Source organism: Capricornis sumatraensis, chromosome 2 (assembly GCF_032405125.1).
Source record: "Capricornis sumatraensis isolate serow.1 chromosome 2, serow.2, whole genome shotgun sequence".
Taxonomy (NCBI): domain Eukaryota; kingdom Metazoa; phylum Chordata; class Mammalia; order Artiodactyla; family Bovidae; genus Capricornis; species Capricornis sumatraensis.
Window position 1 is genome coordinate 76,696,876 of NC_091070.1, and position 20,348 is coordinate 76,717,223.

The 20,348-nt window shown below is 38.7% G+C and overlaps 2 protein-coding genes across 7 annotated transcripts in view; one reads left to right on the forward strand and one right to left on the reverse strand.

The window, feature by feature from the left end:
* Positions 1–11,258, forward strand: part of RPGRIP1 (RPGR interacting protein 1) — a 30,739-nt gene extending 19,481 nt beyond the window's left edge. For all 5 annotated transcript variants that reach the window (XM_068964167.1, XM_068964168.1, XM_068964170.1 and 2 more), the window contains 5 exons: positions 2,196–2,293; positions 5,280–5,472; positions 7,409–7,493; positions 10,022–10,152; positions 11,146–11,258. In XM_068964167.1, the coding sequence (XP_068820268.1) occupies positions 2,196–2,293; positions 5,280–5,472; positions 7,409–7,493; positions 10,022–10,152; positions 11,146–11,258 (620 nt within the window). The remainder of the gene's footprint in view (positions 1–2,195; positions 2,294–5,279; positions 5,473–7,408; positions 7,494–10,021; positions 10,153–11,145) is intronic.
* A 351-nt stretch (positions 11,259–11,609) lies between these two features.
* Positions 11,610–20,348, reverse strand: part of SUPT16H (SPT16 homolog, facilitates chromatin remodeling subunit) — a 35,146-nt gene continuing 26,407 nt past the window's right edge. For both annotated transcript variants that reach the window (XM_068963927.1, XM_068963928.1), the window contains exons 23-26: positions 14,777–14,906; positions 14,174–14,303; positions 13,514–13,591; positions 11,610–12,862 (exon numbers count right to left, since the gene is read on the reverse strand). In XM_068963927.1, coding sequence (XP_068820028.1) covers positions 12,717–12,862; positions 13,514–13,591; positions 14,174–14,303; positions 14,777–14,906 — 484 coding nt within the window. In that variant the 3' untranslated portion in view covers positions 11,610–12,716. The remainder of the gene's footprint in view (positions 12,863–13,513; positions 13,592–14,173; positions 14,304–14,776; positions 14,907–20,348) is intronic.

Here is a 20,348-nt window from a genome sequence, read left to right on the forward strand (position 1 = left end):
TCAAATAAATGAAGAAATGTACCATGTTTATGGATTGGACCACTAAAAATTATGAAAATGATGCAGTTCTACCCAAATTTTATATAGAAAAGCAAAGAATCTACCCGAAACAATTTAGCAAAAGAAAAAAATGGAAATTTTTGTACTATTTGATTTCAAAGCTTACTATGAAGCTGCAGCAATTCAGACAGTGCTACACTGTCAGTGTTAGCACAAAGATAGATTTATATATCAGTGAAACAGAATTGCTAATCCAGAAATAGATTCTTACATTTATTGAAAATTGATTTTCCACAAAGGTTTCAACGTCATTCAGTAGGGAAATCGAATCTTTCCAATAAATGGCTCTGGGACAATCTTATCCACATACAGAAAAAAAGAGAGAACTTAGACAAGACACCGTAAAACTTTTGTGCTTAGCCGCTCAGTTGTGTCTGACTCTGCGACCCCATGGACTGCAGTCTGCCAGGCTTCTCTGTCCATGGGGATTCTCCAGGCGAGAATACTGGAGTAGGTTGCCATGCCCTCCTCCAGGGGATCTTCCCAACCCAGGGATCAAACCCAGGTCTCCCACATTGCAGATCATAGACAAAACATTCTCTGACCTGAATTGTACCAATGTTTTCTTAGGTCAGTCTCCCAAAGCAATAGAATCAAAACCAAAAATAAACAAATGGGGCCTAATCAAACTTTACAAGTTTGTGCACAGCAAAGGAAACCATAAACAAAATGAAAACCAGAGAATGGGAGAAAATATTTGAAAACAATGTGACCGACAAGGGCTTAATTTCCAAAGATACAAACAGTTCCAACAACTCAACAAGAAAAAATAAAACACCCAATTAAAAAATGGGCAGAAGACCTAAATAGACATTGCCCCAAAGACGTACAGATGGCCAATAGGCACATGGAAAGATACTCAACATCACTAATTATCAGAGAAATGCAAATCAAAACTACAATGAGGTACTACTTCACACAGGTCAGAATGGCCATTATTACAAAGTGTCCAAATAATAAATGTTGGAGGGCGTGTGGAGATACTCTTACAGTATTGATGGGAATGTAAATTGGTATAGCCATTATGGAAAACAGTATGGAGCTGCCTCAAAAAACTAAAAATAGAGCTACCATTTGATCCTGCAATCTCACTCCTAGGCACATATCTGGAAAAATCATGCTTTGAAAAGATATGTGCACCCCAATGTTCACTGAAGCAGTATTTACAGTAGCCAAGACATGGAAGCAATCTAAATATCCAATGATAGATACATAGATTAAAAAGATGAGGTAATGGAATATTACTCAGCCATAAAAAGAATGAAATAATGGCATTAACAACAACATGGATGGATTTAGAGATTATCCTACTAAGTGAAGTAATTCAAACAGAGAAAGACACAGAATATGATATCACTTATATGTGGAACCTAAAAAATTAAACAAAGTCATTTACGTTATTTATTTACAAAACAGAAACAGACTCACAGATCTAGAAAACAGATTAATGGTTACCAAAGGGGAAAGGTAGAGGGGAGGGATAAATTAGAAGTTTGGGATTAACATGTATACACTACTGTATATAAAATAGATAATCAACAAGGACCTATTGTATAGCACAGGAAACTCTACTCAATACTCTGTAATAACCTATATGGGAAAAGAATCTGAAAAAGAATAAATATATGTATATGTACAACTAAATCATTTTGCTGTATACCTAAAACACAGCATTGTAAGTCAATTATAATATAAAATGAAAAATTTTAAGTAAGTAAATAAAAATGCCTACCTTAAAAAAAGTTTTAGGAGTATCAAGATCCCATTGTGAGAAAGCGCATCTGGGATGAGAGATGCTGCTTGATGCCAGTCTTTGTAAAATACAGTCTGCTGCGTCCTGATTATACTGTTTTTCCTTGCTTAGTAATTTTCTCCAGTCCCTGAAAGGACGAAATTTCTCTCTACCTTCTATCTACCTTCCTTCCTTTTCTGTTTTTCAGAAGTGAACCTTGTGTGTTTGGTAATCTTCTGAAGAAATGAAACTTTAAAAAAGAGGGTTTGATTCTTAGAGCCAAAATCTAGGTACTCAGAATTAGTACCTAGACAGTAAATTGAAGATGTAGGTACTAAGTCTTTTCTGGGCTAGACAGTATGCTCCAAAACAGCTCTGTAACTCTAAGTCTCTTCTCTGACAGATAAAGAATTCTGTGAACAAACTTCTGATGTCAGTGAAGCACAAACTACAGACAGCGATGAGATAGTAACACCTGTATCTCAGAAATGTCCTAAGGCAGTAAGTACACTGGGGTAACCACTGTGCATGGGCCAAGATTGTAAGTAATGACAGTGTGCTTAATGGCCATGTGTGCAAAGTTCAAATCCCTTTGTAATGAACCAGATGGGAAACTCAAATTATTTAGTTAAATTTACATTGTGATTGAATGGAAGTCTGTTGATATAGGCAGATGAAAGGATCATTTTCTTGATTTGGCACTAATATAAATGAGGACTGACTTCAACACTTGTCTCCTCTTTGGATCCCTTACCTACTTCCTTCATTGTAAATTGTGATTTACCCAGCCTGTGACACGCCCTTCTTTAAATCTACTTTAAGAGAGCAGGTTTACTTTGGGAGGTGGAGGCTGGAAGAAAGGAAAGGATTCTGGGAGGGCTCAGAGAGATCATTCAGTTTTTGAAGGTATTTATTCAACCTTTAAAACCTGTAATTAGAATTATATATTAAGCATTTTGGCCTCAAATCTCTCTTGGAACTAATTGAGGCTGCACACACACACACACACACACACACACAAATAAATATTCACAGGTATATTCACAGTCATTTTATTGGAATATTGTGAAGTTATAGATGAGATAGAAGACAATCACTCTAGCTGCTAGAATGCTCCCTTGTACATTTGTAGGCAGTCAATAAGTATTTGTTAGATGAGTGACTGAATGTAAGATTAAAATCTAATTGAGAATTATGAACCTTATTAGAAACAATAAAGGAAAGCATAGGGCCATCTAGAATCAAGTGGGTAATTATGTGATATAACTCTAAGGTTTGTGAGAATTCCAAACAGGAAAATTACTGTTGCTTTTGTAGAGATCAGCAATCTTCCTTCAAAGTCAGAAATTGTACTGAAGTTTTATAGAAAAATGAAGGATATTGGAGTGGGGAGAAACAATTCGAGTGCAGTAGACTCAGGCCGTTAATATGGCAAATAGTTTATTTTCTGAACTTTTATCTGTCATATCTTTTTTACACACTATGTAACTGGTATCTTGAGAAATGTTTGTAAGACAGATCAGAGCCATAGAATTAGAACTAGACCATAACACATTAGCCATCATAAGGCGAAGAAGACCAGGCGATGTGTCCAGGATTGTAGCAGTAGTTAATGAAAGAGGTGGAACTTGAGTCAAGTTTTCTTAACTGTGTACCTCTCAGATCAACCCAAAAAGCAGTCTAGCTGATCAGCAAATTTGGAACCACAAGTCAGACAGATGACATTAAAAATATTACCCTAGGACTTCCCTGGTGGTCCAGTGGTTAGGAACCCACCTGCCAGGCCAGGGGAGCTGGGTTCGATCCCTGGTCTGGGAAGATTCCACATGCTGCAGAGTAGCTAAGCCCGTGCGCCACAACTGTTGAAGTCCATGCACCTCGAGCCTGTGCTCCTCCACAAGAGAAACCTCTGCAGTGAGAAGCTGCTCACCACAACGAAGAGAAGCCCGTGCCCTCTACAACCAGAGAAAACCCACACACAGCAATGAAGACCCAGCACAGTCAAAAATAAAATCAGTAATTAAAATAAAAATTACCCTAAATTAAATACTCCTAAATGAGGTCTGTTAGAAAACCTTTATGTACCCCAAAATGTTACTTGATAAACTAAACATGAAATCTGATTATATTTAGTAAGAATTAGTGTTGTTATCAAGTTAAACTTAAAACACAGACACACGTATACTTGATACCAGAAAAGCTTTATCCAAAGTCCAGGTTTGGGAGTTCCCTGGCGGCCTCATAGTTAGGATTCTGTGCTTTTACTGTCATGGCTTGGGTTCAATCCCTGGTGGGGAAACTGGGATTCCACAAGCTACATGGTGCAGCCGAAAGAATAAAAAGTCCAGGCTCTTGTTCAACTCATCCATAAGAATTTGGATGGGTAACACAAAACAGAAAGGGGGAAAAAAAAAACAAACAAAAAACAACACACCAAGGGTGAGGATTAAAGAGAACAAAGGAGTAGGGGAAATTTTCTTCGTGGCCCAGTGGTTAGGATTAGCATTTTCACTGCTGTGGCCCAGATTCAATCTCTGGTCAGGGAACTAAGACCTCACAAGCTGTGCAGCATGGCCTGAATAAATCAATACAATTTGTTTTAAATAAAAAAGAAGCAGTTTATTGAGGCAGAAGCAAAAGTTACACACTCAGATGCAGGCCTCCTCACAGGTGAGGGGCACGCCACAAGGTTTTTTGATCTCCCTTTTATCCTATTTTTAGCCCTTTGAATGGATGGGAGTATTTTTGATTAGGGGTAGAATATTCATTGAGGGGAGGGTTGAAGTATGGCCTGGATTGCCCCAGGTTGCCTCTGGTCTCATGCATTTATTTCCTGAAGACATTACACAAGTGCTCCAAGAACTGTTCTCCCTTACTAGTCAAGCACCACAGGGGAAGGTCAAACAGGGTTATCAGCAACCTGTACATTTTTACTGTGGATGTGCCATGGTTTCTATGGTCAGAGTTTCTTGTTCAGATGCTAAAAGTTTCTGTTTTAGATGGCATTTCTCCATGTTCATCGTCTCATTAAGTGTAAAATAAAGAGAAATATAGGCTGTCTTTGGGTCCAGCCTTGTCTTTCCTGCCTCATACTCAGTCCTGTTTGTATTTCAAAATAGCTGGGCATGAAAGATGGAAGAGGTTGAAGGTCCAGAGATAGTAGTTGGGCTCTGTCCCTCTTCCGCCTGGAGTCAGCCACAGCAATGGAGGAGGCAAGAGAATGTAATGTTTAGGAACATGGAAATGTGGTTCAGACAAAAGTGATCCAGGCTCTGCTATTAATATCGATACCATTTGGGGGGAGTTATTTAACCCCAATTCAGCCAAGTGGTCTCTTGGTGCCAGCTTTAGGTGCCTGTAAATTGATTCTCAAGGAGGAGTATATTAGCTGGAGTGTGCCTGTAATTATAGAGAGTGATGTGTTCATTAAATGGAGTATAAACACTGGCACCACTAGCTTACCGGAAATGAATATTTTCCTTGTCAGTGTTCAGAGAAGATGTGCATTGAAATCGTCTCCCTGGCCTTCTACCCAGAGGCTGAAGTGATGTGTGATGAGAACGTGGAACAGGTGTACGTGGAATACAGGTTCTATGATCTGCCCTTGTCAGAGACGGAGACTCCGATATCCCTGAGGAAACCCAGAGCAGGAGAAGAGATCTACTTCCACTTCAGCAAGGGTGAGGTGTCCCTCATGATCAGCGGGAGGGGAAGCTGACAGTTGTTAAGCCTGAGGGCTTCTGCTGGGGTGGATCTAACCATTTTCTTTTATTTATCAAAGTAATATATGCATATGGTTTTAAAATTTCAAATAGGCCTAAACAGATTTTTGATTAAAATAAAGCAGTCCTTTGTTCCACTCATTCTCTACACATCACTCCCCCTCACCCTTCTCTGACCCCTTCCTTAGTCCACCACTCCACTTTTCACTTTTTCTGCTAGTTCTTCTTTCCTCTGTTATTTAACCCCATGTTTCTGAGGAAATGTTTCTTTTGCAGTTTCCCGATTCAGTAATTGTAGACCTTATCTGCTGACTTCCTATCTTGGCACATAAAATTTGTCTCTCTTACATCACATCCACATTCTCTTTCTCCCGTACAGTTGGATCATAATTTTGTTTAATTTTTAAGTAATTGTAATTGTTTCTATTATTGTGACTATGCAAATATTCTTATAGAGCCAAGTTGTACACCATAATATTTCTTTCTTGTGTTATTGTGGTCTCAATTTTTCATTTTCTTTTTTTTTCTTATACCTGTTGTGATTCTTTCTGCATCCTCCAGCAGATTTTTAAATTTTCAAATAAACAACCTATCATATAATTTATCTTTTTTTTTTTTCCTGAAGATATCTCTTTATCTTCTTGTTCTTCTCCTCTATTATCCCACTGCTGCCTCATTTGGAGAGTTTAATTCTCTTTTATTACTGCATTTCTTATCTCCTGGGTCCTATGTCACCCTCTATCTGATTTATTATATTCTAATGGATCATGTTTTTGAGTAGCTTTTAAAGAAAGAGTACATTGGAAGTAAATATTTTGAGACAGTCTTGCATGAAATCTCTATTCATGCAAATAAATCTATTCTCAAATAAATCCATATATTTATTTGATTGATGATTAGACCAAATATAAAAATCTATGTTGAAAACATTTTTCATTCAGAATTTCAAAGCTGTTGGTCCATGATCTTCTAGGTCCAGACCTGGAGTCCAGCTCTTATATGAAAACTACCTCCTACCTCCCCAGAAGACGTTAATATTTTCTCTTTATTTTTAGTGTTCTTAAATTTCAGAATCATGTGCATGTATGTTCTTTAATTGTTCTGGCCATTCAGTGGGCTCTTTAAATCTGGAAGCTCATGGCTTTTAGTTCTAAGAAACTTGTTTTCCTTTCTCTGATAACTTTGTCCCCCTACATTTTCTCATTTTCTTAGCAGAATTTTGGATCTTCCACATTGATGCTCTAATTCATTTGCCTCACAGTCCTTAATAGCAGCTGCAGAAAGGAAGAATACCTCCAAGATCTCACACAGCCCAGTGGGCAGAACTCCATCATGTGGCCAAACCTAGCTAAACTAGAGACTAGAAAACCCAGGCAAATTTATTTGAGGCTGCAACAGTCCTGTGTGAAAATGAGGAGGAAGAGGGGAATGCATGTTGCATCAGGCACCTTGAGTTGAACCTACCTCAAACCCAAATTTCTAGGCAGCCCTGAAAAAAAAATCAGTCTCCTAGGATTCTTCCAGTTGAGGAGTGGGGGGAGCACATTTTTCTTGGCCTTTGGCAAAACAGCTTACAACATGGATTGTAAGGCTTATCAGTACTCAAAGCATTTTCTTAAAGGGCCACATAGTAAATATTTTAGGCTTTGTCAGCCAGTCTCTGGCACAACTCTTCAACTCTATCATTATAGTTGGAAAGCCACCACACAGGAAAGAGATGGCTGTGTCCAGTAAAACCTTATTTATGAAAACAAGTAGCTGGCTCCTGGGTACCCATGCTTGCCAGGTGTCTGGTTTAAATCACTGTTTTGCATATGCCATTTATGAAAATCTTAGTGCCCAAATAGCAACAGTATATGATTCTTTTCTTTTCTCCCACTTACCCTTAATACAGTGATAGATCTGGACCCAGTGGAGCAAAAAGAACGGAGGCAGTTTCTGTTCACCATGCTGATTGGAAAAGATCCTGAGCAAGGACAGTAAGCATCTGCTTCCTATTTCTAAAGACAGGAGACATCACACAAGAATTCAGGAGTTTAAGTCTAGTTTTGTGCTGATGTGGAGTATTTTAATAACTTTTTTCATATTAATATTCTCCTAATGAATTTCCCATCAACTTGAGTAATTTATGCTTGTGACTGACTACCTGATAAATTATGTAGTCCAATAGGATTAGTTCATTTCTCACCCATGGCAGCCTCTAAGCTCTTTTTTTTGAGGCAGCAATTGACATCAACACTCAGTGCCCCCTACAGAAAGGACAAACTACCTTGACGCTGTAGAATAATTTGATTCATTTCTTGCAAAACAGTACCATTGTTAGCTTACCAAATATTACGCCTTTATAATATCAATTTTATATTTTGAGTTAAAAATGATTTCTCTACAGGAATACTTTGAAGTAAAATCTGAGTCTATTCTTAAGTTTTAGGAAAGCCGACTGTCATATTCCTATAATCTGAGGAGCCCTCCTTTTAGAGGTTCCAGATGAAATGCACTGGATATACATAGACTGAAAATTTTCTCATTGTCTAGCAGAATTTTGAAAATCAAATTTATATGGACACCTATTTTTTGTTTATTTTTGTCAGAGTCTGGCAACCTTACCTCCTTTCCATGTAAGAACTCGTATGGGACTGGTGTTCTAATCCATTACTTTTCTAAAAACCCAGTGAAAGTGAAAGTCACTCAGTCATATCCAACCCTTTGTGACCCCATGGGCTATACAGTTCATGGAATCCTCCAGGCTAGAATGCTGGAGTGGGTAGCCTTTCTCTTCTCCAGGGGATCTTCCAAACCCAGGGATCAAACCCAGTTCTCCTGCATTGCAGGCTGATTCTTTACCAGCTAAGCCACAGGGGAAGTCCAAGAATACTGGAGTGGGTAGCCTGTCCTTTTCCAGGGGATCTTCCTGACCCAGGAATTGAACTGGGGTCTCCTGCACTGCAGGCGGATGCTTTACCAGCTGAGCCACCAGGGAAGCCCTGAAAAGCCCGTAGTGGGTAGAATGTTGCCTGTGTGATCACCCAGACTTGGTTTTGAATCTTGACTCTTCTAGTTACTAGCTCTGTGATGTTTGAGATAATACTTAACTTGAAGGCTCCAGAGAGGATGCTGCAGGAACGACGTAGTTTCTCTAAGGCACTCGGTATTGCATGCAGCAAGTGGTGATGCGAGTTATCATCTGTTTCCTGGGAAAGCTGAGGTGGAAGAGCCAGTATTGTCCCTTTGCATTGTTGAAGTTCTCAGTACTGATACAGAAACATAATTACAAATACATATTGCTTAGTAGCTATAAATGCATCACTTTTGGAATTTCTTTTCAGCTTCTCATTTAACTATGATTTAAAATGCTTGAAGTTTTGGTCCTATTCTTGCTCCTGTAGAACTATGGGCCACCAATATTTGCTTTTAAAAAATGAATAGGAATATAAAATATCCAGAAGAGGCAAATCCAGAGAGACAAAAAGATTAGTGGTCACCAGAACTGAGGGAGAGAATGGGGAGTGACTGGTTAAGGGTGTAGGTTTTGTGGTGGTGAACATGATCTGGAATTAGATAGTGGTGATGTTTGTACAACATTATGATTATACTAAGAAAAAAACCCACTTTTGTACACTTTACAATGGCTAAAATAGTGAATTTGTGTCATGTAAATTTTATCTAAAAATTTTTAATAGGTCTCAGTTTCTGGAATTCAGTATCATTCTTTGCTAGACTAATACTGTCAGCCTCCTGTATCTGCAGGTTCCACATCCATGGGGTCAACTAACAATGGATGAAAAATATTTGAAAATACAATTCTAGATTCTAGGATGTTCCAAAAAGCAAAATTTAACTTTGCCGTGTACTGGCAACTATTTACTTAACACTTATGTTGTATTTACAGCTATTTATAATAGCATTTATACTGTATTAGCTATTATAAGTAATCGAGATGATTTATTCTATATGCAAATCCAATAGCATTTTATATAAAGGACTTGAGCATCTATGGATTTTAGTATCTGAGGTGGGTTCTATAATTGTTAATTGCTCACTGCTTGGGAGGAACTGTGATCTGTATGATCTTTACCGTATCAATCTTCCAAGATTTACAACTCTTACTTTTTTATATTCATTTTGTAATTCTGTAGTTTCCTTTACTCTGCTCAGGCTTGGTATAAAACTGTTATTTACAAATATCAAAACCTCTTATAATTTCCATAATCTTGTTTTTTGTGTAACACCTCCACTGCCCATTTCTAATCTTTCAGCAAAGCTATAAACCATTTTACAAGGAAATGTATCTCTCAATAGTTTTGAGACAATTTAACCAACTACTTTAAGTCTTAGTTCCCTCCAAGCCTGTTGTTACTTTGTCATACCAATTTCTCAGTCTTTTGCCTTGCATTCTTATAAGATGAAGTGATTCAAAGAAATACAATGTGTATGATTACTTTTATCCCTTTTTTTAAAGCCTAAGTGTATCAGTAGTACTGAGTTAAATGGATATTTTCTCCTTTAGTTTAAAGTTTACAGTAGTAAGTGATCCTATTGAGGAGGAAAAGAAAGAATGTCAAGAAGTAGGCTACGCGTATCTGGAGCTGTGGCCGATCCTGGCATCAGGAAGAGACATCCTCGAGCAAGACCTAGACAGTGAGTCATCCATTTTGGTGCTCCTCAGTTCTACTTATGTCTAAGAGAATAATCCTAATAACGAATATTTTTGACCTTTAATACATAATTACTACAGTTGATGAGACAATTGGGATTGAAACCCCTTCTGCTGTTTTTCTAAATCATTTGTCAGCTGTATAATCTTCTCCCATACATCTCCTGGCAACTAACATCTATTTTAGGAATCTCCAGTATTTGAGACAGGGAGGTTTTGAAAAGTTTTAATTTCAAGCAAATTTAAACATCAGCCTTTCTGACCTCCCGTATCCAATCTGTTCTGAAACTGTCTACTGTTCATTTCCCCTAACCCATCCAAAATGGTCCTCTTTGATTCTAGTCTTCAGTCCCAACATTAAGTGTTCTGAATCTGTCCCTACCTCCACTGTTGAAACTTCAGAACCCTTTTCTCTCCTGAATTACTGCAATAACCTCATTAACTGCCTTGCCTGATTTACTCGTGCCCCCTTAGAATATATTCCCCAGAGTGGAGTCACTTTTTTGGAACCCAAATAAAAAACTGTCATTTCTAATACCTTCAATTAAAACATTTTTTACAAGACAAATGGCCTGTTACAATCTAGATCCTGCTTATCAATATAGCTTCATTTCTGCCATCTCTTATAGTTTTTCAAACTTGTTTTCAAATCTTGGCACATGCTGTACATGCTTAGAGTATCTTTTACTTTTTGAAGACAAAGGATTGTCTCCAGAAGGCCTTTTCTGATTCTTCCATTCTGGATGAGGTGCCATGTCTGTGTTCCCAAAGCACTCTTGAGTTTTCAGCTGTACTATATTGTAATGATTGTTCTCCATCGTCTTCCGTCAGATTGAGTCCCACTAAAATAGGAGGTAGGAACCTTGTGTAGTATCCCCAACACCTAATGTGGAAAATATTTTAGTATTTAATATAAAATATTTAAATGTTTTTCAGTTGAATGATACAGATGTCTGGTGTTTCTTCTTTCCCAACAGTTGTTAGCCCTGAAGATCAGGCTACCCCCATAGGAAAGCTCAAGGTGTCCCTTCAAGCTGCTGCTGCCCTCCATGCTATTTACAAGGAGATGACTGAGGATTTGTGTTCATGATGGAACAAGTGCTAGTCCATTCTAAACTCTGAGGGAACCATAGTAAAAAGTCTCTTATAAAGTAACTTGCTCTACTATGAATTTGGTTTACTGTGATGTCTCAACCTAATCATGAAAGTTTAGAGTGAAAAGTTTCTTTTTGTGATGCTAGCTGGATAGAAAGAATTATTCTGTATGCTTCAGCACTTCTCTAGGAGAGAAGCAGGCTTGTTTCTAGGAAGTGAACTACAAAAGAACTGTCACAGAAGGTGAATTTATAAAAACAAAACAACCAAAAAAAAAAAAACAAAAACACAGTTTATTTATCTTTTAGTTTTTCCAAAATTGAAAATATCAAGTCCTACTGCTAAGGAGAAAATAAACAAACAAATGAACAAAAATCTGAGACCCCTCCCCCCTCTTCTCTTAAAGTCACAGAACACAGAAGGAACTGCAGTGGGACAGGTGGGTGCAGAGAACCAGGAGGGAGAGGATGGCAAGATAAACTCCCCAAATACTGAAAAAGCTGTTCAACAGAAACTGTGATAAATACAGGACAATGCAAGACAAGTAAAAACAAGGAGCAGCAGTGACGAGAGGCTGTGTTGCAGATGTGGCCTCCCTTCCTCTTCTCTTTTCTCATCAGGGTATTCTAGGCCCAAGGCATGACTTGCCCCTTCCAGATCTAAATGTTGACTCCTTTGAGCCTCCTCCTAGACTGCACTAGAAGCAGTACATGAGGCACAGCCATTCTTTCCTCATACATCAGAAAAGAAACAATGGTAATTTTGCTCCCACCACTGTACCATGTATAAATTTGTAAGGAAGATGAAACTGAGCCAGGGAGTATCACTGCTTCTTACGTCTTCCAAGGCATTAGCAATACCTCAGAATCTGCCCGAGGCAAGAAAGCAGGAAAACTCAGACGGAGATACCAGCCTGATCAGCCTATCTCAAGCTGTATTGCTTACACCATTAGCAAATTCCAAGAACCTTTTCTTGAGTACTGCAAAGATGTGTCTTAAAGAGATGTGAGGAAGGTCATGGCAGGAGGGTAAGATGGAGGATCAAATCTGCTGGTCAAGAGCCATGGTACAGGCAGGCAAAGGTCACCTTGTACCAATGTCTTGGAAACATAGCTTTAAGACATCAAAGAATAAGATGTCAGAAGCCAACAATGTCCTGGCAGAAGGTGACAGGAAGAGAGAGGAATGAAATGGTATTTATTAACAGCGGAAGCCTCTGCCCTTCTTCAAGAACACCTCCTCCCTTGCCATCTGGATGGGGCCATTGGCACGTGTCCTGGTGGGCCTGGAATTCCCCGAGTAGCTTGGTCCACACAAATGGCCCCCTAAACCCATACACAAATGGCAAAACTTCAAAAGAAAAAAAAAAAGGAAAAAATACAGTTTCTATGTCATGTAAAATTTTTAGGGATTGGCTGTAGGAAGAATGGAGCTGAGGGCCAAAGTTCTGAAGTTACTTCCTCTTTTTCTTGGGAGGCGCAGAGCTGTGTCTGGAACCTCGGTTAGAGCCTCGGCCTGAACTGTGCACAGATGCCTTCCTTTTCCGGCTCATACTTCGACTCTGTTCTTCTTCTTCCTCGTAGCGGCTTTCACGGTCAGCTAAACAGAAGGAGGAGGCACTAGTTAGCTAGATGTTAGCTTTAGGTATCTAATGCTATTGTTCACAGCATGAAGTAATGCAGAGAACGTACTTTGGAGTCAGACTTAACTTTTAATCTTTTCTCAGTTGCTTATTAGTTGTATGATCTTGGGCAAGTACTTAACCTTTCTGAGCCTTGATTTACTTATAACATGGAAAACTGTTTTAGGCTTAAAGGTAATCTATGCAAAGGACCTATCACTATGCTTGGGCTATACAGTACGGTAGTATGTAACCTACATTTGGTATTTGGTTTCAGAGTAGTTAAAACTAGTACTACAAAAACATTCTTAACCTGGAAGAGGGCCATAAAGCTAGACTACTATCTGACTTAGATTTGGAAACCAAACAGCCTAATTTTGGAGTGTGGTAAGATTATCCTGGCTAAGGACCCACTGGGGGAGCTGAGCAGATGAAAAACTCCTCCAAGTTGGCAGAGTTGTGCCCCCTGGAGAGTACAGATGCACTCAAGACCTCATTTGCGCTTCTGGTCAATGACGCTGTAGCTGTGACTCCACATCAGTTTTACACTGTTCTTATGTTACTTTTATCAGCTAAATATCTCAAAATACTGAAATTTGTGCCTTAAAAAAATTAAACAAAATATTTACCTTTTCGGGCTTCTTCCTCCAGTTCGTCCCAATCCTTTCCACTCTCTTCTTCACTGCCCAATGATTCCTTGGAATAATCTGGAATATTAAGCATGATTTACTTCATGTATGGATGTGAGAGTTGGACTGTGAAGAAAGCTGAGCACAGAAGAATTGATGCTTTTGAACTGTGGTGTTGGAGAAGACTCTTGAGAGTCCCTTGGATTGCAAGGAGATCCAACCAGTCATTCTAAAGGAGATCAGTCCTGGGTGTTCTTTGGAAGGACTGATGCTAAAGCTGAAACTCCGGTACTTTGGCCACCTCATGTGAAGAGTTGACTCATTGGAAAAGACTCTGATGCTGGAAGGGGTTGGGGGCAGGAGGAGAAGAGGACGACAGAGGATGAGATGGCTGGATGGCATCACCGACTCAATGGATATGAGTTTGATAAACTCCAGGAGTTGGTGATGGACAGGGAGGCCTGGCGTGCTGCAATTCACGGGGTTGCAAAGAGTCGGACACAACTGAGCAACTGAACTGAATTGAACTAGACTGGAAACGGAATGGAATAATAAAATTATTCCCTTAAAAAGCCTGTAGAAATTGCCTAAGGTCAGACACGACTGAAGTGACTTAGCAGTAGCAGGAAGTCATGAACACTTGTCCCTATGAAGACTCACCTGATTCTTCAGCTTCTGATGAATAATCTTCATCACTGTCCTCCTCCTCTTCTTCATAGTCTTCCTCTGAAGGATTAAAAGTCTCATCTTCGATTTCAGACTCGGAATCCCCTTCCTCAGCATCACTCCCCTGGTAAGTTGGAGCATAATACTAAATACTGGGTGTTTTTCTTTTATAATTTACTTCATTAATAATTAATTCAATCCACTGAGTGCACCAGCATTATTTCTATTTTATATGAAAAATGAAATTAAAAAGACCTAAACCAGAATAACCAAGAGATAAAAATACTTAATTAAAATTACTAGTAAGATATAATAATTAGACAACTTTTGCAAGACAATTTGAAGTATTTTCTCTGAAAACTAAGAAATTCATTCAAACAGTAGTTTTTGTAATTTCAAAGAAACCTTGTGAGTGGCTACCAATGTGCAATTAATTTATCATTTACCTGTAAAACTTGAAGAGACAATACCAAGCTACGCTCAGAACTTCTCCCATTTGATTGGTCCCTTATGTACTATTCATATGGCATTCTCCTAACTGCCCAAATGACAATGGGAAACACTATGCACCAGAAAAGAAACCCCACACTCACGCACCTCACCCTCAGGTTCCAGGAAAGACCAGCCACCTTGTTCAAAGAAGCCCTCAGGGTCATCAACAATGGTCTTCATAATTTTAGTCCAGTTGAGGGACTGTACTCCTTCTGTGTATTTTAGGTCACAGGAACTAAAGAAAAATAACATCATAAAGTAAAAAAAAAATCCTCCATACTCAGCTTTTGAGTTTTGTTTTTTTTTGGTTTTGGCCATGCCAAAAGAGCAGAGTCTTAACCACTGGACCACCAGGGAAATCCCACCTCTATACTGCTTGAAAATATCCAGTGACATGCTGGTCATTAGCATCGTGGAAGAGCAGTACCCTTTTCATATCTGAGAGCAGGTACTCTTTGCACTATCCCACCAGAACATACCCCAAAAGAGCTGATATCTGGTCTCCCAGAGCACTAGACCTCACAACAGGGGCCCATTAAAAAAAAAAAAACTACTTAACGTGCCCTGTGTTAAGAAATTGTTCAAATGACATTTATCCACTTCTGTTGAAGTGAGCAACCAATATGGGTGGGGGAAAAAAAGAAAAGCAGAACACAGTAATGGTAAGGGCTATAAAAAGAAACCATTAGCATAAAACCTGAGTGTGTGCTTAGTCACTCAGTCGTGTTAGACTCTTTGCAACCCCATGGACTGTAGCCTGCCAGGCTCCCCTGTCTATGAGGATTCTCCAGGCAGAAATACTGGAGTGGGTTGCCATGCCCTCCTCCAGGGGATTTTCCCAACCCAGGGATCAAACCCAGCTCTCCCACGTAGCAGGCAGAGTCTTCACCATCTGCGCCACCAGGGAAGCCATAAAACCCGAGATGCCAGCATAAATCCATTATGGCACAATCACACACACTGAAGCTTTTGCTTCTAGCTGTGCTGCAGGTGACAAGGGTTAGATTTACCTTTGCACCCAAACAACCAGAAAACTGAACACAGTATGGAACAACAGTGTTCAAACACTGGATACTTAGCAGCCCTAGACTAAAATCCCTATGGAACTTCACAATGGGATGAACAGCAATGGGAATGGTTAAATATGTAAGGAAGACTTTCTCCTTCTCGTTTTGTAAATTAAGGAATAGCTGTTTTGAAGCTAAAATAATAACTGTGGAATTCATAGCATATTAAAAGCAAAATGTAATAATAGCAGAAAGGATAGAAGAGAAATGGAAGCATAAGAACCTTCTAACAGACATGGTATATTATCTGAATGCAGACTCTGACAAGTTAGAGGTGTAGCTCATTGGCAAACTAGGAAGATGATCGTAAAGAATCATAAAATTAAAAGCAGGCATAAAAAGGAGAAAAGCTTATCTTTGACAAAGGAGGCAGAAATATACAATGGAGAAAAGACAATCTCTAACAAGTGGTGCTGGGAAAACTGGTCAACCACCTGTAAAAGAATGAAACTAGAACACTTTCTAACACCATACACAAAAGTAAACTCAAAATGGATTAAAGATCTAAATGTAAGACCAGAAACTATAAAACTCCTAGAGGAAAACACAGGCAGAACACTCTCCGACATAAATCACAGTAAGATCCTCTATGAACCTCCTCCCAGAGTAATGGAAATAAAAGCAAAAATAAACAAATGGGACCTAATTAAACTTAAAAGCTTTTGCACATGAAGGAAAGTATAAGCAAGGTGAAAAGACAGCCTTCAGAATGGGAGAAAATAATAGCAAATGAAGCAACTGACAAAAGAATTAATCTCCAAAATATACACACAGCTCATGCAGCTCAATACCAGAAAAATAAGTGACCCAATCAAAAAATGGACCAAAGAATTAAACGGACATTTCTCCAAAGAAGACATACAGATGGGTAACGCATGAAAAGACGCCCAACATCACTCATTATCAGAGAAATGCAAATCAAAACCACAATGAGGTACCATCTCATGCTGGTAAGAATAGCTGCCATCAAAAAGTCTACAAACAATAAAGGCTGGAGAGGGTGTGGAGGAAAGGGAACGCTCTTACACTGTTGGTGGGAATGCAAACTAGTACAGCCATTATGGAGAACAGTGTGGAGATTCCTTTAAAAAAAAAAACAAAACTGGAAACAGAACTGCCATATGACCCAGTAATCCCACTGCTGGGCATACACACTGAGGAAACCAGAACTGAAAGAGACACATGTACCCCAATGTTCATCGCAGCACTGTTTATTAAAAAGAATACATCTGAGTCAGTTCTAATGAGTTGCATGGAACTGGAGCCTATTATACAGAGTGAAGTAAGTCAGAAAGAAAAACACCAATACAGTATGCTGCTGCTGCTGCTGCTAAGTGGCTTCAGTCGTGTCCGACTCTGTGCGACCCTATAGATGACAGCCCACCAGGCTCCCCCATCCCTGGGATTCTCCAGGCAAGAACACTGGAGTGGGTTGCCATTTCCTTCTCCAATGCAGGAAAGTGAAAACGCTCAGTCCTATCTGACTCTTAGTGACCCCATGGACCGCAGCCTACCAGGCTCCTCCATCCATGGGATTTTCCAGGCTAGAGTACTGGAGTGGGGTGCCATTGCCTTCTCCAATACAGTATATTAACACATATATATGGAATTTAGAAAGATAGTAATGATGACCCTATATGCAAGACAGCAAAAGAGACACAGATTAAAAGGTAGATATTCTCAGAATGGATTAAAAAAAAGCCAAGGCATGAAAGCAACCTCAATGTCCACTGACAGAGGACTAGATAAAAGAAAATGTGGTACATATATACAATGGAATATCACTCAGCCATTAAAAAGAATGAAATAATGCTATTTGCAGCAACATGGATGCAACCAGACATTGTCATACTGAGTGAAGCAAGTCAGAGAAAGAAATATCATATGACATCCCTTTATATGTGGAATCTAAAAAGACGTGATACAGATTAACTTACAAAACAGACTCACAGACTTAAGAGAACAAGCTTATTATGGCTGCCGGGGGAAGGGATAGTTAGGGAGTCTGGGATAGACATGGGCACACTGCTGTATTTAAAACAGATAACCAACAAGGACCTACTATATAGCACATGGAACTCTGCCCAATATTATATGGCAGCCTATAAGGGAGGGGAGTTTGAGGTAGAATGGATACATGTATATATATGGCTGGATCCCTTTGCTGTTCACCTGAAACTACTACAACATTGTAAACTGGCTATACCCCAATACAAAATAAAAAATTAATAAAGCTAGAAGTCTATAGTAATATCATACTATGTAGATTTCAAAACAAGGACTATTACTAGAAAAAGAAAGGACATTTCATGATGGAGAATAAAATTCAATAAAAATGGATAAACCTCTAGACTGACGAACAAAAAGAGGAAACTATTAATATTAGGAATGAAAGGGGTAAAAGTATTGCACAAATACTAGAGTTGACAAAATAAACCAGTTCGTTGCAAGATACAAGCTGAATTTATGTAGAATAGTCAATAATAGCCAACTCTGAAAAGGAACAAAATGGGAGGACTTACACTACCTGACTTCAAGATTCATTATAAAGCCACAACATTCACTACAGGATCAGTGTAAGAACACACACAAACCAATGGAGCAGAAAACACTATCCAGAAAGAGTCTCTCCTACACATTCTTTTTTTAAACAAACATGCCAAGTAATTCAATGGGTAAGGGATAATCTTTTCAAAAAATGATAGCTAGAATAACTGGCTACATATACACAAAGTACAAACCTTCATCCTTACACCACAGTAAAAAAAAATTAACTCAAAATGGATCACAGATATAAGACCTAAACCTATGGAACTCTAGAAAAGTTTTATGACTTTGGCTTAGGCAAAATTTATTACATAAAGCCATAAAGAGCAGAAATTACAAAAGAAAAAGTTGATTAAACATCTTTCATGGAAAATTTAACTTTTGATCTTCAAATGATATTTTAAGAAAATGAAAAGCCATAGAAACTACTGGAAGAAAATATATGTAAAATGTATTTGATGACGGACTTTATTTAGCCTAAACAATTCTTAAAATTCAGTAGTAAAGAAATCTGATTCTTAACATGGGCAAAAAACATGAATATACTTCATCAAAGTATAGAATGACAGACAGCATATGAAAAAATGCTCAAAATCACCGGTAATCTTGGAAATGCAAACTGAAACCACAATGAGAAAGCCGCCCACCACAACGGCCAATAATGAAAAGACCGATAAACCCCAGTGTTGTTGAGGATGTGGAGCAACTACAGTTCTCCCATACTACACGTTTTCCAGCCACTCTGGCAAAAGATTTGGTAGTTCCTTATAAAGCTAAACATATACTTAACCATATACTTAACCATAAACCATATGACACAGCAATCCCACTCTTAGGTCATTTATCCAAGAGAAATGAAAATGTATGTCCATACAAAAACCTGTACACAGTGTTTATAGCAGCTATTCCTAAGAGTCCCCAAAGGGAAACAATCCTAATGTCTATTAACTGGTAGATAGGTAAATAAAGCAGAGACTGTCCATACAATGGGGAACTCCTCTGTAATAAAAAGGAGTATGCCAATGATGTGTACAACACCTTGAGTAAATTTCAAAAGCATTATGCCAAGTGAAAGATAAAAAAGATACAAAACACTGCATACTTGTATAATTCCATTTATGTGAAATTCTAGATGAAGCAAACTGCAGTGACAGAAAACAGTGACAAGGCTAAAGGGAGAGGATCGACTCCAACAGGGCAGGAGGACTCTGGGGAGTGAAGGGAACGTTCCATGTCCCCATCATGATGGTAGATACAAGACTATATACAGTTGTTATAATTCATCAAATCATATACTTAAATTGATGAATTTTATTACATGTAAATTGTACCTCAATAAAGAGGATTTAAAAAAATCATACAGGGGATTCCCTGGTGGCTCAGTGGTAAAGAATCTGCCTGCCAATGCAGGAGACACGGGTTCAATCTCTCATCCAGGAAGATCCCACATGCTGTGGGCAAGTAAGCCCATGCACTACAACTACTGGGCCTGTACTCTAGAGCATGGGAGCCGCAACTACTGAAGCATGGGCGGGCTCCGGAGTTAAGAGAAGCCACTGCAATGAGAAGGTCGCACACCTCAACTAGAGCAGTCCCTACTCTCTGAAACTAGACAAAAACCTATGCAGTAACGAAGACCTAGCACAGCCAAAAATAGTCACACAAATCTATAAATATTTTTGATACCATGTTACTTACCTGCAAATGTTTTCAAGGAAAACCATCATGGAAATTATAAAGTTTGATCTTTCACACAGGCTATTTTTAGCTCTTTCAACCATTTCTTAAGAGAAGTTTTATATTTGCAGTGCCTCCCCCTACAGATAACTGGAAGGAGGAAGCAGGGCAGAGCAAACTATACTCATGGACACACATGCCTCACACTTTTCCCACAAAGTGACATCTCCCTTTTTATTGGGGTTCTGGCATATCTATGAGGAATTCTTTTAGCTGAAGTGTAAGTATGTGAAAGGTAAAAGTTAAAATAAATATACATTGTTATCTCATGTTTTAGTAAAAACAGAACTAGTAAGAAATTTTATACATCCATCAAGTAGTCAAAA